At 41.5% G+C, this 17,870-nt stretch overlaps 1 protein-coding gene across 1 annotated transcript; it reads right to left on the bottom strand.

Moving 5' to 3' along the window:
• Positions 1–209: 209 nt before the first annotated feature.
• On the bottom strand, positions 210–1,486 carry LOC149375289 (uncharacterized). The gene is made up of 3 exons (XM_089589294.1): positions 1,272–1,486; positions 449–1,166; positions 210–344 (listed from the first exon to the last, which is right to left on the bottom strand). Exons 1-3 carry the CDS (start codon positions 1,484–1,486, stop codon positions 210–212), a joined length of 1,068 nt encoding a protein of 355 aa, XP_089445420.1.
• Positions 1,487–17,870: the final 16,384 nt, after the last annotated feature.

Raw genomic sequence — 17,870 nt, 5'->3', positions numbered from 1 at the left:
CTTACGTTGAAAGTCCTCAGGACACAGACGCTTCTCGTCTTATGAGAAGGTTTTCATGCCTCCTTGACCGACTCAAGAACCTCAGCCACAGCCATAACCGACGATCGCCCCTTTTGGAACCCGTACTGGTTTTCTGAATAGCTGACTTCCCCTCTTAAGCGGGTTCTTTTCAGCGTCTCTAGCATTTTTCCAGAATTGTTCAACATACCTTAGGGTCGGAGTGATGACGGGACCAGGAGGGGTGGCTTGCCCTTGTCCAGAAGAACAAGCCTTTGGATCTTCCAACGCCTGCTGAACAGTCCAACGCGCAGGCATGCATTGAACATGTCCAACATAACGTGTGGCTTCTCCACAGATATGATCTTGAGGACTTCGGATGGTACCCCGTCTTATGTCCTGGCGTCTCCGATGTCACCGACCTCAATTTCTCGAAAGTAAAGAGAGGTACCTGTCCTACACTTGTGTCCTCACGCCTTCTAGTGGGATGCTCCAGAAAAAGGCAAGGGACCACTCTCTCCAAAAAGGAGGGTCCGGCAGCAGCTGCCCTGGCGCCTTCGCGAGTTCTGTGTTGCTGTGCAAGACACCGTAGATGTTGCGCCTTTCTGCGCAAGTTAGCAATGTCCTCGGTAAACCAGTAGCACGAACGTCGATCCCTTCCGGCAGACCATTTGGACATTAACGCGTCGCACCATTGCTTGACCCGTCTTGTCGTGCGACTCACGAGTGACTCAGCCTCTGCTTGATTTTTGATTTTGTTTAAATCGGCTGGAGGTGGCTCACCAACCATGGCTTCCAGTAGCAAATCTTGGTTGAGTTTTGCAACCTTCCACCCGTTAACGCGCCTTCGAATTACATCTCGTGAAGTTGCACCACGATCCTCTTGTATCACAAAGCTGACGTACTGGTGATAACTGGCCGTGTAGTCCTCCAGGTTTTGCCAGTCAGACACCCGCGCCGCCATTTCTGACGACACTAGCGTGAGATCGATGATCGTTCCCCGGTTACTAGGTCGCCTGAACGTTGCTGAACCACCAGAGTTCATGACGATGAGATCCAGCCTCGCAGCCATATCCAACACCGCGCGTCCTCTGGGGTCGGTTCTCGGCACCCCCCAAGCGAAGGCCTTGAAGTTAAAGTCGCCGGCCAGGACTACATCACCACTTTCCCTGCACACTCAAACGGTATCTTCGAGTTCGGCAAGCCGATCTCTAAAGACCCCAATCGAAATGTTAGGGGATATGTAGCAACTCCCACACCTGATCCACACGAACCCGTCTCCACCTCCAGTGTCGAATACGGAGAACTTCTCGCTGCGAATCAGGATGGCTGCGCATTTTGTCCTGTCGCAGTACCAGCCTTGGCCCGGTAACGTGCGGGATGGCTCATATGTAAAGAGCAAATCCACACCCCGGGCATGGGAAAACTGGTCCAGCAGATCGTGCGCGAGCACGGTCCTATCAAGATAAACCTGCAGGATCAGCGCCATTTCTTCGAAGCTATTCCTACAGCCACCCGTAGGGCTCCACACCTAGCAGACCCAGCGACGTGGCTGGTATCCGGTCTCGGGTTCACGTTTTCGCACAGGTAGCAGCTTGCTTTTTTTTGCGAGCAGCTCCGCGCCACGTGACCCTTTTTGCCACACCTAAATAACGCCCCGGTTAGTTCACACCCGCCACACTAATAAGAGATGAGGCCGAACCCAAGGCACCTGTAGCAACGCTCAGCTTTAGTTCTGGGCCGAATCCTGCAGTTGACCCAGCCAAGTCGCAGGTGGTTCATTTTGTCGAGGACCGCCGCCGCAGACGCAGGGGCCTCAATATAGTCGAACCTGTTTTCTCTAGTCGTTCTCGACGAAAGCCGCACTACCATCTCTAGTAGAGCAGCCTCGTCAAGACGACCCTTTAGCGCTGCCTTAACCTCCTCTTCGGTCACCGTCGGGTCCACATCTCGAATTTCCCAGACGAGACATGGGACGAGGGTGTGAATGCCGCCAGCATCCGCCATAGCGCTTTTTAACGCTGCCGCGAATGCATCGCGACGCTCAGCGTTGGCCTTCCGCAGTTCGACGAGGACTCCATCCGTCTTCGTCTCCCTGACCGATGCCACCCCCACCCCAAGCTCGTCCAGGCTCACCTTTTTCATCTGGGCTAGAACCTCGGCGTACTTTTTACCCTCAGCTGGCTTGATGAGGATTACCTCTGGCCTGGCTCTTTGATGCGGCTTCCCAGCGTTTCCAGGAGGCGGGCACCCCTCCGAAGTTTTATTCAGGTTTGCGCCCTCCTCTTTCTCTATCTTCTTCTTTTTTTTTTTTCTTTTCTTAGAGACGGTCTTCCACTCCTTTCGATTAGGAGGATTACCGTCTCCATCTCCTTTCTTTGCGGGCGGGGTCCATTCCTCTACGTCTGGACTGGACTCCAACCGCCGCGTCTTTTTTTTTTGAGGTTGCGCCGGAAAAGTGGGACTCGGGAAGCTTCTCACATCCTTTCTTTTCTTTTCCCCCGAAGGAGTCGAAAAAAGAGGTGAAGACCCCGACCCCCCACCACAGCCGTGACAATAGCCAACTTCTTTTGAAGGCTCTCATCTGCAAACAGGGCCTTCTCTACTCCACTTCTTATGTCTTTTTGGGTGGTCCCGTACTTTTAAACGAGTCCACCTAGCTTGACCAAAGCCTGCAGCGGGTAAAGCCGGATGATAAGGCCCGGGTAAGTCTGGGTAACCACATCTGATATGGCTGTACGCCTCATAAACAAAAAAAGACGTGGTGGGCCGAATAATCTAGGCTTACTACCACTAAGGAGGCTATATGGCGGCAACTTCGTGCCTTACGCCAGCCCGTTTTGTTGGGTTGTCTGCGTGGTTTCGGTACTGTACACCTGCCGCTCATCTTGCTGAAATGACCATTGTGTACCAACAAATACATACATTACACACGAACACCCTTCTTACACTTGTTACTCTACGCCAGGGCTGTCTCCGTGGGTGAAACTGGGGGAGAGAGGTGACTTCCGGCCGGCCCAAGCAAGTAGCGGCTCTCTCTGGTAGCAGAGAGGGCTGCTGCCCTGGTTTTAACCCTTAACAAATGCTTATTTCTAGGAAAAAAGGGTAGTGCTGGCCTTTGCGGGTCAGTACGACACTAAAAAGATGCCAAAATAAGAAATGTCGATGTAAAACAGGTACCCCAGGCGGTAACCTCTCTGAGGGAATCCGCTGTCAGTTCCGATCCGGTGAAAGCCCGGGTGACTGACGCAAGCCCCCCGGATTCTGGGGGGGGGGGCACAAAAACGTGTCTCATGGCCAACAGGGACTGCTAAATGTTCCATGGCCTTTTCTTACGGACAAAGGACGAAGAGGAAGCCTGTCGAGTATAGGCACTAACGACACCGAGGACAGCAACGTGTCAGTATGTAGCAACCAGACAAGGGAGGAGCTTGCCTCTTTTGGATAAGACGGTGCTAAGCTTAGAGTGAAGCCACAGCAATTGGCTGATAAAGTCAAATCAGCAACGAAAGATCTAACAGAGACGCTACAATTAATTAACGATAAGTACGGCAACATAGCGAACGCTGTTAAGAATAAGCTAAAAGCCGCGCTAAAACACCTTCAAGAGGCAGAGGTGCTAAGACAAGGCTTTCTTTTTGATGAAGAAATTTACGTAAACGCTTGGTAGTCGTCATTTGAATCCCTGCAGTGGAGGGAACAAAGGCGAGATAATTTTTGACGGCATGTTCAGAAAAAAACCCTGAACACCGCCCTAAAACAAATAGAACGTAGTAAAAAAAAACAGGGGCCCATCGAACAGCCCTGAGAAACGCCAGTATACTATGTCTTAAAAGAAAAAGAAAACAGTTAGTGGCAAACAAGAAGAAGTTCCCCTAAATGACAAAACAAGCTAGAAGAAAAAAGTAGACGCCACAACAACAGTAGTAGTGGAGATGGCTAAAGGACAGACCTGTGCAACGGTGCTGAAGACGATGAAGGCGGATTTTGACCCCGATAAGACTGACGTGTCAATCCAAAGTGTTGTCACTACAAAAAAAGGAGACATACTTATAAAGGCTAAAGGTGTAGAGAATGCTACTGCATTCTCACAGCAAATTAAAAAGTCGATAGCTGGACAAGGTACTGTCAAAATAAACAGCAGCAAAGTGAGTTTAGAGGTCCGAGACCTGGATGCCATTGTTGAGGAAGATTAGGTCAAAAAGGCTTTCGCTAGGACTTTTGGACTTAAGAGCCAAGAGCCAGAAATAACTCTCTTAGAGCCAAATGCCAGAGGACAGAGGCTGGCTTTAATCAAGGTGGACGAAACTACTGCCAGACAAGTAAAAGGGGAAGGCAGGTTACGAGTTGGCTTCGTAAACTGCCGAATACGAAGAAGAATTGAAGTTATAAGACGGTACAAATGCCTGGAATAGGAACACATCTCAGGCATCTGTGAGGAAGATAACAGATCCAAGCTTTGCTTTCAATGTGAAAGCTCAAACCACCGGAAGAAAGAGTGTCCAGGCCCTGCACGGTGCTTCCTTTGCCCAAGAACGGACAACAAGCACAGAGCAGGTGGCGGGAGCTGCCCTTTAGTCAAAATAGCCTAAAAGAGGCCAGGGATAAGGCCCAAGCAGAAATTAAATAAGGCAAAAAGGCCTTGAGTTGAAAGACAGGCTTATGTGGACCCACGCTGCGCTGGGTACTTTTTACCTATCAGCAAGGGAAAGCATAAAGCTTACAGTGGTGCTGGCTGAGTAGGTGGCCTACTTTAAAGCGCTAGACAAGGTGCTGGTCCTTAGGGACCCTGAGTCCTTTTCAGGACTCAAAAGCATCAGCACCTCTAGTAAATGGTGGCGAGTTAGCTCGTTAATGCTGTGAGACGCGATGGTCTCCCTGGTGGCTCTACCCTGAAGTAATGCTAACGCGGTTTCGGGTTGGATCAAAAGCCACGCGGCATGGGGGGGGGTTTTGGTGGTTATGGGTGGTCTAATAAAAAAAATCCACCGAGTCCCACACTACCGCTGTCTCTGCGGTGTACCTTAATGCATTTACCCTTCCTCCACAAAAAAAAAAAAAAAAAAAAAAAAAAAAAAAAAAACTATTTTCGGGTGGAGTTTTCGCTAGTTTCTTCATACCGATTACTTCCCTGGGAGGCGGCTAGGGGCATCCTCCTAAAATATAAGGTGACGATGGGCAGCTGGGGTGGCTGTCTGTGGTGGTGGTCGGAAACGTGGATCAGGAGGCGCGTGTGGCGTTGGCATGTGTACCTGCGGTAATGTAAACGGGGGACTAGGGCCCCATGTCTCCGTCGGCTTGGATGCACAGGCTGGCTCTGCTTCTGCTATTTGTTCTTTTTTTTTTGCTGCTGCCAGAGTGACACTCAATTGCTTGATGCGGGCCAACAAAAACTAGCATCCGTCATGTATAGTAGTAAGCGGCGGTTAGAACATTCTTCTCGGATACATGCATTACACATTCTCACAAAAAAAATACAGGGAATTTACGGATTGTTCTGGGTTGCGTGTAGTGGGTCCTTTTCTGGGCTTGCGTTGGAGGCCTGGTGGTTGACAAAGATAGATCATGAGGCCTAGATGAGTCTGGGTAACCACATCTGATTTAGCTGTATGCCTTATAAACAAAAAAGATGTGGTGGGCCAACTAATCTAGGCTTACTACCACTGAGGAGGCTAAATGGCGGCACCTTCGTGCCTCACGCCAGCACGTTTTTGTTGGGTTTTCTGCGCTGTCGTAAGACTGTACACCTGCCGCTTGTCTCGCTGGAATAACCGTTGTGTACCAACACAAACATACACTACACACGAACACCATTTTTACACTTGTTACTCAACGCCAGAACAGTCTCTGTTGGTGGGACTGAGGGAGAGTGGCGACTTTTAGCCGGCCTAAGCAAGTAGTGGTTTTCTCTGGTAACAAAGAGGGCTGCTGCCCTGGTTTTAACCTTTTTCAAATAGTTATCTCTAGAAAAAAAAGGGTAGTGCTGGCCTTTGCGTGTCAGTATGCCATTGAAAAAGTTGCCAAAATAAAAATCGTCGATGCAAAAGTAGTACCCCAGGCGGTTACCTCTCTTAGGGAATCCGCCGGCAGTTTTAATCCGGTGAAAGCTTGGGTGACTGTTGCAGGCCCCACGGATTCTCGGGGGGGGGGGGGACCGAGAGGGTCTCCTGGCCATCAGGGACTGCTTAATGTTCCATGGCCCTTTCTAACGGACAAATGACGAAGTGAAAGTCTGTCGTGCATAGGCACCATCGATACTGAGGACAGCAACGTGTCAGTATTTAGCCACAAGACCTAGAAGGAGCTTGCCTCTTCAAAAGAAATTGTTGCTTGGCTTAGAGTAAAGCGACAGCAAGTTGCTCATAAAGTCCAATCAGCAACGAAAGACATTATAGAGACGCTATAAATGATTAACGATGAGTACGGCAACACAGCTAACGCTGTCGAAAATGGGCTTAAAGCGGCGCTTAAGCATCTTTCAGAGGCAGAGGTGCTAAGAAAAGGCTGTCCTACTAAAGAAAATGTGTAAACCAACGCTTAGAAGTCTTTATTTGAATCTCTGCAGTAGAGGAAACAAAGATAAAATAATTTTTGACGGCATATACAAAAAAAAAACCCTAAATACTGCTCTCAAAGTAATAGAACAAAGTAAAAGAAACAGGAGCATATTTTTTTGTAGAGAAATGAGAAATGTTCTGAGGCACACCGCAGGGACAGCGGTAGAGTGGAACTCGGTAGATTTTTTTTATAAGACCACCTATACCAACTTAAACTTTTACCATGCCGCGTGGCTTTCAATCCACCCCGGAACCGCGTTAGCATTACTTCAGGGTGAAGCTACCATGAAGGCCATCGCGTCTCACAGCATTAACGAGTTAACTTGCCATTATTCGCATTACTTCAGGGTGGAGCCACCAGGGAGACCATCGCGTCTCACAGCATTAACGAGCTAACTCGCCACCATTTGCTAGAGATGCTGATGCTCTCGAGTCCTAAAAAGGACTCGGGGTCCCTGAGGACCAGCACCTTGTCTAGCGCTTCATAGCAGGCCGCCCACTCAGCCAGCACCACTACAAGCTTAAGGCTTTCCCTTGCTGATAGGTAAAAAATACCGAGCGCAGCGTGGGTCCACAAAGCCTGTCTCTCAACTCAAGGACTTTTTGCCTTATTTAATTCCTGCTTGGGCCTTATCCCTGGCCTCTTTCAGGGCTCTTCTGAATAAAGGGCAGCTTCCGCTGCCTGCTTCGTGCTTGTTGTCCGTTGTTGGGCAAAGGAAGCACCGTGCTGGGCCTGTACACTCTTTCTTCCGGTGGTTTGAGCTTCCACACCGAAAGCACAGCTTGGATCTGTTTTCGTTCTCACAGTTGCCCGAGACGTGTCCATATCCCAGGCATTTAAAACATCTTATTACTTCGATTCTTCTTCGTATTCGGCAGCTTACGAAGCCAACTCGTAACCTGCCTTCCTCTTCTACTTGTCTGGCAGTTGTTTTGTCCACCTTGATTAAAGCCAGCCTCTGTCCTCTGGCATTTGGCTTTAAAAGAGTAACTTCTGGCTCCTGGCTCTTAAGTCCAAAAGTCTTAGCGAAAGCCTTTTTGACCTCGTCTTCCTCAACAATGGCATCCAGGTCTCGGACCTCTAAAGTCACTTTTCTGCTGCTTATTTTGACAGTACCTTGTCCGGCTACCGACTTTGCGATTTGCTGTGAGAATGCAGTAGCATTCTCTACACCTTTGGCCTTAATAAGTATGTCTCCTTTTTTTGTAGTGACAACACTTTGGATTGACATGTCAGTCTTATCGGGGTCAAAATTCCCCTTCATCGTCTTCAGCACCGTTGCAAACGTTTGTCCTCCAGTCATCTTCACTACTACTGTTGTTGTGGCGTCTACTTTTTTTTTCTGGCTTGTTTTGTCATTCAGGGGAATTTCTTCTTGTTTGCCACTAACTGTTTTCTTTTTTTTTAAAGACATAATATGCTGGCGTTTCTCAGGGCTGTCCGATTGGCTCCTGTTTCTTTTACTACGTTCTATTTGTTTTAGGGCGGTGTTCAAGGTCTTCTTTTGAACATGCCGTCGAACATTATCTCGCCTTTTTTCCCTCCACTGCAGCGATTCAAATGACGACTTCCAAGCGTTTACGTACGTTTCTTCTTCGTAAAGAAAGCCTTTTCTTAGCACCTCTGCCTCTTGAAGGTGTTCTAGCGCGGCTTTTAGCCCATTCTTAACAGCGTTCGCTGTGTTGCCGTACTTATCGTTAATTAATTGTAGCGTCTCTGTTATATCTTTCGTTGCTGATTGGACTTTATCAGCCAATTGCTGTTGCTTAACTCTAAGCTTAGCACCATCTTCTTCAAAAGAGGCAAGCTCCTCCCTTGTCTGGTTGCTGAATACTGACACGTTGCTGTCCTCGGTGTCGTTAGTGCCTATACTCGACAGGCTTCCTCTTCGTCCTTTGTCCGTTAGAAAAGGCCATGGAACATTTAGCAGTCCTTGTTGGCCATAAGACACGTCTTTGTGGCCCCCCCCAGAATCCGTGGGGCCTGCGTCAGTCACCCGGGCTTTCACCGGATCGGAACTGACGGCGGATTCCCTCAGAGAGGTTACCGCCTGGGGTACCTGTTTTACATTGACGTTCTTCATTTTGGCATCTTTTTAGTTTCGTACTGACCCGCGAAGGCCAGCACTACCCTTTTTTTCCTAGAAATAAGCATTTGGAAAGGGTTAAAACCAGGGCAGCAGCCCTCTCTGTTACCAGAGAGAGATGCTACTTGCTCGGGCCGGCCGGGAGTCGCCACTCTCCCTCAGTCCCACCCGCGGAGACTGCCCTGGCGTTGAGTAACAAGTGTAAGGAGGGTGTTCGTGTGTAATGTATGTATTTGTTGGTACACAACGGTCATCCCAGGGAGACGAGCGGCAGGCGTACAGTCCCGAGACCACGCAGACAACCCAACAAAACGGGCTGGCGTATGGCACTAAGGTGCCGCCATATAGCCTCCTCAGTGGTAGTAAGCCTAGATTAGTCGGCCCACTACTTTTTTTTTGTTCATGAGGCGTACAGCCATATCAGATGTGGTTACCCAGACTTACCCGGGCCTCATCATCCGGCTTCACCCGTGGCCGGGCCCCCAACGCAAGCCCGGAAAAGGACCCGCCACACGCAACCCAGAACAATCCGTAAGTGTCCCTGTGTTTGTTTAGTAAGAGTGTGTGATGCATGTATCTGAGAAGAATGTTTTAACCGCCGCTTACTTCTATACACGACGGGTGCTAGTTTTTGTTGGCCCGCATCAAGCAATGGAGTGCCACCCACGGAAGCAGCAAAAAGCGAAGAACAAGGAGCACAAGCAGAGCCGGCCCATACATCCACACCGATGGAGGCATGGGGCACTAGTCCCCCGTTCACACCGCCGCAGATACACACGCCAGCGCCACACACGCCCCCCGATCCACGCCCCCGACCACCGCCATAGAGAGCCACCCCAGCTGCCCATCGTCACCTCTTATTTCAAGAGGATGCCCCTATCCGCCACCCGGGGAAGCGCCCGGTATGGAGAAACTAGCGAAAACCCCACCCGGGAGTAGTAGTAGTAGTAGTAGTAGTAGTAGTAGTAGTAGTAGTAGTAGTAGTAGTAGTAGTAGTAGTAGTAGTAGTAGTAGTAGTAGTAGTAGTAGTAGTAGTAGTAGTAGTAGTAGTAGTAGTAGTAGTAGTAGTGGTAGTTAATCTAGTTGTGATAGTGACAGTAGCTATAACATAAATTCCTTAAAATTAAAATAATGTTAACAATAACCTTGTAAATTATCAAGTAAAATTAAAAAAAAAAAAGAAATAAACAAATTCCGATTCCTTAATTTCGTGATAAATTTTACACAAACAACAGTGAATTCCTTCTCCCGCCCTCTTTCATATCTCTACTATTTTTTAAAATCGGTGTTATAATAGGATTGGAACTGCTTTAACATCTTATTTTTATGAAATCTGTGAGCAAGTAAACTTGTACTTCTGAGTTAGCTATGGCTGCTGCAGAATATTGAACGATGCGGCTCACTGCCTGTGGTAACTTTATTAACAAATTACTAATAGATATAATATTGCTCACATTAAAATTCAATTAGATGCCAGTCTTACGGTTCTTAAGGATAGTGATTTTTTTTAAGTAGAAAAAAAAAGATTTAACAACATCTGAAATGCAAAAATTTTCAATCAGCTATGTATAGATAGTAGTAGCTTTACTGGAAACTGTTATATAGCTACTTTACGATCGCTTAATTAAAAATAGCGAAAGCAGAAAAAATATTTACTGATGAGTCTGAAGTTTTCGTGTCAGACAGTGATTACGAAGTTGAAGCAGCATGAGCTACAGTATTTGAAAATGGATTCGAAGTGCTTGTACTGGAAAATAATTTAGAAATCGCGTCAACAATAAAATTCGTTAATTACTCCGCAAAATACGTTCAAGGTATCATAGCTGCAGGGGCATTCACAGCCACAGTAATATCGACTCATTGATTGTTAGTCGATAGCAAGACAGGTGACGGGTAAGTCAACCAACATTACGAATTCTCGTGCACCTGTGCCTGATGAGGCTGACGCATATTGTCAGCGGAACGTTGCGCATTAATAAATCAACGCAAGAAAATTTAAATACACTTTACTTGTATTTATTTATTTTCTCACATTTCACCCCTAACGGATCACTGATCACTTTGAATTTCTAAATTTACCGGAGGGCACTAATATATCCTAACAAACCATCAAGTTAAATTTAAATGATATGAAGTTCTCTATTGCCCCTAAAAAAATTTTGATTTGGAAAAACAAAATAATGTTTCTGTTCTTTGTATTTTTCGAAAAATCGAGGCAATACTTATGATGTTTATTTTAGTTATTTATCAGGAAACAAAAAAGAAAATCATTTTAAACTTTTACTTGTTGAAAGTTTTTATATTGATGATGAGTATAGGATAATAATACAATCAATATTGAGAACGATTTAAATACTGAGTACAGATATCGTTATGTTTCGATCGAAAATTTGTCACGTTTTAATTCGCAAACAGTTGTCTGAACATTAGCATGCTGCAAATATTTGTAAACGATGCCGTTACTACTTTTTGTCTAAAGATAAGTTGAAAGTACATGAAGACGATTGCAAAAATATGAATAGTTGCAAAATTATTGTACCTCAAAAAAAAAAAGAATGAGCACATACTTAAATTTAAAAATTTTACTTACAATAACGGAGTACCTTTCATTGTTCATACGGACTTTTAATGTTTATTGGAATCTGATGAAAATAAACGTGCGTATAAACATCATGTAGCGTACAGTATTGGATGTTTTATCAAACGCAGTTATGATGATAGGAAATCACATTATAAAAGTTATGGCGAAAATGATGAAAATAATTATGTGACACCTGCTAAATAGATCACTATTCTTTACCGTCTTGCTTTAAAAATGGATAAATTGTATAAAAATCTTATTAAGATGATTGATTCGATAACAGCAGTAAATGTCATGTATAATTATCTAAAAATAAGGTAAGTACTAGCACAATAAAAATTTCAAATTATTAATTGCACTATTTGTAAGAAAATCTCTTTTTCTTTAAAGAGGTAACGTTCAAGGGTAATACCTACCTTTACCTGACCATGTTTATCGTGGGACAAAGTTTTTACGTAATTTACCCTATCTTCTCTTTAATATAAAAATAAAATCTCTCTAGCCCATCTCAATTTGGAGATATTTCGTTTCTGCACGAGTTCTTTCATTCTGTCCCACTGTGCGTCGTCTCTCTTCAATCGTAGTCAGCGATATTTTAGAGAAGCTTTTATTTAAATTTCTTCTAAGCCAAGGTCTAACATCTTTCCTTATGGCAATGATTTACTGAGTTTTTTTAACATGACCAAACAATTAAAATAGTAATTCATGATTCGATTAAAATAATCTAATACAAAATAAAGTTATGTATTATTTAATCACTTACATAGTCACAGTTATTAAATACACCTGAATTTCGGATAAAAATTTAATGTATTTATTATTGTTATTAAAACCGTATTAATTATCTGTAGTCATCCTTAATATTTTTTTTCTTCAACACTGTTAACTTTATCAGTATGATCGTGAGGTATTTTTCGTATTAATAATGTGTATCAGTTAAATATGATTGTTTCACTTTGTTTTTCTCTATATGAGTAACGAGTTAAAATATACATATAATTTTTATTAGTATCTATCATCGCCCTTAGCCTCAGACATGGCTTTTTTAGAAAAGAATCTTGTATTTCAGCCATCGGTGCAAACCTGAGTTATGCCCAGATGTTTATACGTATGAACACTAGGACCAACTCAATTACACCTATGATTACGTTGACAAAAAATATACTTATTTCCTAGTCTTGTGCTGACTAAAATATTTTTTAAGGAATATTGATAGATATAATTCATCGTGCATGGATACACCATGTTCCTTAGCATTGAATACAGAATTCAAGTGCAGTTCTCACAAAAAATTTAAAGCAGCTTATGAAAAGATAAAAAAATATTGAAAAATATGAAGTAAAAATGAAGAATGCCTAATAAAATTTTAACGTTGTACGCTAATGTATTTGAAACATCTTGTGACAGCAAATTAGGTTATGACGGCGATGAATCTTAAACGGAAAATTGAAGTCTCTTATTTAACGATAAAAGTCAAATGCAAAACAACTTTGATAAAGATTTTAAAAAATAAGGTAAAATGTACTGTAAAATTAATCATGTGTAAAACTTTTTAAGTAAACACTGTAGGTCTACACAGTTGAGAAAGAACGTAGATCTGAAAAAACCAAACTTTTGACCACTTAGGTAGATCAATACAAAAGTACTTTTTTCGATATTCTTTTTTCCGTGGCCATTTTTTTACTTGAAAATATCAGAAAGCATAAATATTTATTGTTTTTCCGCTGTATCCTTAAGTCAATTAAGGTGTGAATACGCATTAAAAAAAAATGTTAATCTCTGTTTGATAATTAATCGTATTTATTTAACTTTATCATGCGGTAAAAACTGAATGTTAGTGGATTTGGGTCTCACGCTCCCTGACAGGCTGCGAGACTAGCCAACTGTCTAACTATTTGTTTGCTCTAACTAAGGTTAAAGTGGACTATGGTAAACTGAATACTTTAAATAAAAGAAAGAAAGGAAAAAAAACTTTCCACTCTTCACCTTTCTCTTCTTAAAACTATTTTAACCTACACGGAGAGATCTCTGGTACTACGGTAGTATGTATAGCCGCGTGCAACAGTAGTATAGTGCGTCGTATACGACTGTAGCGCCCGCGCGCCACAACGAAAGTATATGGCTTCTGCTACCGTAGTATACAGGCCTCCGTGCAACTGTAGTGCGTGAACTATACTACCGTTGCTTCTGCCTTATACTACAGTTGCAACGCTGATATACTGAATTGGTATATTACCTCGCTTACCAACTTTGCTCGGGAGCCATACCAAATCGGTATTGACCCCAAGCAAATGTGCACACACACACATACACACATATAAGTGTATATATATGTATATGTACGTCGTTTGATGCGGCGGCGGCGGTGCTGCACTATACATATATATCTATAACCTCATGTTTGCCGCTCGTTGGAATGTATACGTATATATATATATTTTTTTAACAAATGATTGCAAAATACGTACTGCTATTTATACGAGATTAATTTCATTGTAATTGACAAAAATAAATAGTTAAAATACATACGTTGCTATTTGTAAATAAAATTAATTTTCAAATGATTTATTGTTGAAATACATGTTTTTCATTATGACTATCTTTTATTCAATTGCTTAATACAATACGAGTCCTTTTTTGCGAAACAGAGGCTATCAGCATGAACCTTATTTTTGCAATATACTATTGAGGGCTATTTTAGAACGCGTAGAGCTGTTGAAAACGATGTATGTGTATTTAATTACTATTTCATTTCAGATAAAATTACCTATTGTATACATTATTTTCAGCAGCGCATATATATGCGTTTATTTGATCCCATCCGGTGTATAGTAGTATGCTATACTGTATGAAGCTCGAGAAAATATTATATTGTTTATTGTATGTATATATATATATATACATCCCAACGAGCGGCAAACACGAGGTTATAGATATATATGTATAGTGCAGCGCCGCCGCCACCGCCGCTGCCGCATCAAACGACGTACATATACATATATATACACTTATATGTGTGTATGTGTGTGTGTGCACATTTGCTTGGGGTCAATACCGATTTGGTATGGCTCCCGAGCAAAGTTGGTAAGCGAGGTAATATACCAATTCAGTATATCAGCGTTGCAACTGTAGTATAAGGCAGAAGCAACGGTAGTATAGTTCACGCACTACAGTTGCACGGAGGCCTGTATACTACGGTAGCAGAAGCCATATACTTTCGTTGTGGCGCGCGGGCGCTACAGTCGTATACGACGCACTATACTACTGTTGCACGCGGCTATACATACTACCGTAGTACCAGAGATCTCTCCGTGTAATAAGTAAAATTTATTGTCAATAGACTTTAATACACATATTATAATTATAAAAAAAAAAAAAAAATTGTATTAGAATAAATATAAAATATATATGTTCCTATGTTCTTTCTGATTTTTTTCTTTTTTTTTAATCTGGAAATATGATTCGTATTTGGTTGATGAATCGGGCATTGGATGGTGAAATGATTGTTGTACGTTTTATAATGGTTATGATAGTTAAAGTAAATTCATAATTCCGTGCAAAAGAAGGTTTGATTTTTTTTGTTTTTTTATTTTCCACCTTTATTGTCTGTCTTTTTTTTCTCCGATGTATTCTTATTTGCGTTACCTCTCAACGTTAGCCCGCGTAAATGTTCGAGGTTGGTGTCGTGCCCTGTTCTACAACACAGATCATGACGCCTGTCATATTTGACAAGGCTGACATTCTTGTTAAAAATATTACATTCTATTTCCATTTTAATTTGAATATTACACAACATACTATGCAATGGTAAATTGCATTTGCATTCATAATTTTCGCATGGCGTATGTATTTTTGTTCTTTGTTCTTATATGTGTGTCCGTTCATTGTTGGCATATTGAACTCAAGGATTTTAAAGTTCGTTATATGTCCCGATGTTTGCTTCTTTGGTGCAATAAGTAGCAAATGCCATGTATAATCCTTTTCAGTATTTCTTATGGTTTGGAGTTTCATATAATTAATATCATTAAGTAAGCCAAAAGTCATCATATATTTGGTGCGTTTATATGTTGTAATTACGACTGGTACTTTTATTATCAGCCTTGGTGGTAACTTTTCAGTCATGCTGTTTGAAGTGTCTACAACTAGTGAAATATTCGTTGTATTTGTGATTCTTGTTGTGTTGGCGATGGCGTTAGGCTCTTTTTGTTTGGTTGTAATGCAATAAATAACTGTCTTTCGTGTAGCCTGAGCTTCATATTCTGTACCATATTTGATATGAACAGGTACAATGTTTTTCCCGTCTTGAGGTATGTTGGAAAAAGAAATATCTTGTATACCGTAAGGATATTCGAAGAAATCCATCAAGTATAAAGTATTATTAGGTTTCTTTATTAGGACATGAATTCCCCTATTTGTACGTTTTACTCGTACAAATTAAAGAATAAGTATTTCTTCATCTTTGTCGCATGCTTTGATCGCGGTATTTTTATATAATCTAGACTGGTGGGTGTTGCCTTGGACCAGAGTTATTTAGAAATTTCTCTATTTAATTTTTATCGACTGGATTTTTAATCATTATGTCCAACCAACGTCTATTTTCTGATATATTATGAATTCTGATTAATTTCTTATTTATAAGGGACGCGTATGATGTTGATGTTGCCTGATTCCTTATATTATCCGACGAATAAGGTAGTGAATCAAGTAGTTTCTGTAGCGTTAGTGCTGCACTTACACTTTTAGCTACCATTTCTGCCTCCGGTGGTGAATGAAACACCACCTCATAACTCAAATAACCCATAGCACAGGGTTCCCGTTCTATGAACTGCACTATTCCAAAGTTTTTGAGTATCTTTTTTAGCATAAGTTGACTACACTTTCCCTTTAAAAGTATGTTAAGTCGGAGTTCATCAACCATTGCTTCGATGATTTTAGGGTTTTTTTAGTCCATTGTGAATGTACATCTGTAAGCGTAAGTATGATGAATGTTATGATTATTATTTATTGATGCATATACATGTCTAAGTATTGTTGTAGGGTATTTCGTGCTGTTAATAATTGTAATGATTCGTAGGTTCTGTACGGAATATGAATATGGAAATAAAATTATATTTATGGCACGGTTGGTGATGGGCAGGGTATACATGGATGGATGCAATCATTACTTATCATGCTATATCAAAATATTTGCGGATTCACAATACAATGGAATAAATAATATTTATACATGCTAAGCTTATTATTATTAGCAAAACTTTTACAATAAAGTAACATACAGCTGTTATAAAATACAACATGCGTTTTAATCTCAAAGTTTCGAAGTTTTTTTTTTTTTCTTGTTATATCTGTGTCTACCAATGTAGTTGAAATACGTGGCGTAATAATTAGGTATATACAAATTCGCTCATTGGTTTTATAAAGCTTAAAATTAAAATCTTCGAACTAAATGACGAATTTTCTTGATGTAGGAAGTAGTTAGTTGAACGGTAGAGTTTAATTATTGGGTTTGTTTTCTGCTACTTTTGATTTTTTCTCGTAAAGCTATGATGTCGGTAAAGGTTGGCTTCATTTCTAATGTTTGCGTACATCGTTAACTTCTGCATGAAATGACATGTCTTTGATATGTCATTAACTCAACTTGTTGTTGACATAAAAAGTAAGTCAACTTTTTGTTTAATTTGTTTTTTGCACTCTTTTTCATTATCTATTAATACGTAAGAATTTCACATCATTCATAGAATAGGGTTCTTTCAACGGTTCAATAGCCAATCATATATAACCATATACCATTTTATCACATTGGTTAAATGTAACTGCGTTTAATCGTAAATACGAATTATGGTCTACTGCTACTGCTAAGCAAGAGTACGATGGTTTTATACAGGCAGATCCATTTTGTCCAGAGTGGGGTATCATGACTGGATGTAGTCTGTAAAGATTATAAGGGGTTCGATCTACAAGTGGCAAATGTAATATTACCATGATTCTATTTTCTTGATGCACATTTTCTAATTTGTTTAGAGTGCTTATTTTTCCAGCATAATGATTTTTTATTGGTGCTTGAAATTCTAGATCCCCCGCTGTGTTCTTTACATCCTGGACTACGGTTCTAAATATATTTGTAGGAAAAGTTTTCGATGTGCTTGACATCTTTGTATTTTATGTAAAATCTCAATCAGATCTTCATGGGAACAAATTATGTGATCTAAGGTAATTAAGGTAAGCCGATAAATATATCAAATATCTGTCGAGAGTAAGATCTTGTCCTAAAATTAATATATTAGCAACTTGTTTTAGAATATGCTCATAGCGTTATGTAGTATTATATCTTTCTTTTAACGCAGCAGCAAAAATATTGCTATTTTGTTCATACAGTTTAATCTATTCCTTTTGATCAGTATGCAAATTGTTGATAAAAGTATTTATAACGTTGATATCTTCTTCTGTGACTAAGTTGAAAAGTCCTTTAGCAACGCTTCCAATAATTCCAAAAGGTGTCAGTCTTTTTGTCAGTATGCTGGGTGGTGAAATACTGTTATCGCCCGCATAAGTTCCCACAGTATCAATTATGTTCAATAGTGTTGCTTTGAGATTTGTCAATCGCTTTATTTTTAAATTTTAAAGGTACATTTTAATTTAGTGAGTGCA

The sequence above is a fragment of the Copidosoma floridanum genome, unplaced genomic scaffold (assembly GCF_036245765.1).
Source record: "Copidosoma floridanum isolate Cflo_tuat_1 unplaced genomic scaffold, Cflo_Japanese_pri ptg000008l, whole genome shotgun sequence".
Lineage (NCBI taxonomy): Eukaryota > Metazoa > Arthropoda > Insecta > Hymenoptera > Encyrtidae > Copidosoma > Copidosoma floridanum.
Note: the sequence above shows the minus strand (reverse complement) of the source record. Positions and strands in the feature narration are given on the sequence as shown.

What these genes read in the sequence shown, in the direction of transcription:
- LOC149375289 (XM_089589294.1), bottom strand. Translation starts at nt 1,486, where the DNA reads ATGGCGCTGATCCTGCAGGTTTATCTTGATAGGACCGTGCTCGCGCAC. An exon ending in GACACTGGAGGTGGAGACGG is followed by an intron (nt 1,167 to 1,271) that starts GTTCGTGTGGAT and finishes TTGAGTGTGCAG; the next exon opens with GGAAAGTGGTGATGTAGTCC. An exon ending in AGGACACAAGTGTAGGACAG is followed by an intron (nt 345 to 448) that starts GTACCTCTCTTT and finishes TCTGTGGAGAAG; the next exon opens with CCACACGTTATGTTGGACAT.